At 63.5% G+C, this 658-nt stretch overlaps 1 protein-coding gene across 1 annotated transcript in view; it reads right to left on the bottom strand.

The window, feature by feature from the left end:
* Window positions 1-658, bottom strand: part of LOC104490270 (low-density lipoprotein receptor-related protein 1-like) — a gene marked incomplete at both ends in the record, with an annotated part of 6,278 nt that overhangs the window by 2,156 nt on the left and 3,464 nt on the right. Inside the window, 2 exons of the mRNA XM_010132533.1 lie at window positions 146-390; window positions 576-652. Of these exons, the coding sequence (XP_010130835.1) occupies window positions 146-390; window positions 576-652 (322 nt within the window). The remainder of the gene's footprint in view (window positions 1-145; window positions 391-575; window positions 653-658) is intronic.

The raw sequence follows: 658 nt of genomic DNA, 5'->3' as shown, positions 1-658 counted from the left end.
AGCAGAGTGGGAGAACGACCCGCCACAGGGGTGGGAGCGGCTCCCATGCAATGCTTCTGGTGGCTGCAGGCACGTGATGCCCGTGCCTTCTCCCCACCACATCCCCCCTACCCCACCACACTGTCTCCATGTCCCCAGGCCTCACCCAGGGGCTGCCGGGAGGGGTGATACACCTGCAGGTCAAACGGCTGCGTGTTGGTCCTCTGCACCACCGTCACGTTGTGCCCTGTCCACTTGTTGGCCTTGGCCAGCGTGTTGGTGCGCCAGTCGGTCCAGTAGACCTCACCCCCGTAGAGGGTGACGGCAAAGGGATGTGACAAGTACTCATGTCCCCGCAGCACCTCGATGTGCCCTGTCCCATCATACAGGGCTGAGTAGATGGCATCTGACCTGTGCCCGGCAGAGACAAGGGGTGAGAGCAGGCAGACGCCTGGGTGAGGGCTACCAGGACTTCAACCCAACATCACCAACCCACACGGTCTAAGCAGCTGGTTTCAGAGCTGGAGGGATGGGGCAGGCTCCAGAGGGGACACAGAGGGTGAGGCATGGGGGAGGGCTGGGTGTCCTGGCCCTACCTGGCATCGATCCAGAGGATGCGCTTCTCCAGGTAGTCGACGGTGAGCCCGTTGGGCCAGCCCCCCGAGCCCGTCTCCTTGTG

This window comes from Buceros rhinoceros, unplaced genomic scaffold (assembly GCF_000710305.1).
Source record: "Buceros rhinoceros silvestris isolate BGI_N320 unplaced genomic scaffold, ASM71030v1 scaffold20753, whole genome shotgun sequence".
NCBI classification, from domain to species: Eukaryota; Metazoa; Chordata; class Aves; order Bucerotiformes; family Bucerotidae; genus Buceros; species Buceros rhinoceros.
This window is presented reverse-complemented; position numbering and strand designations above follow the sequence as displayed.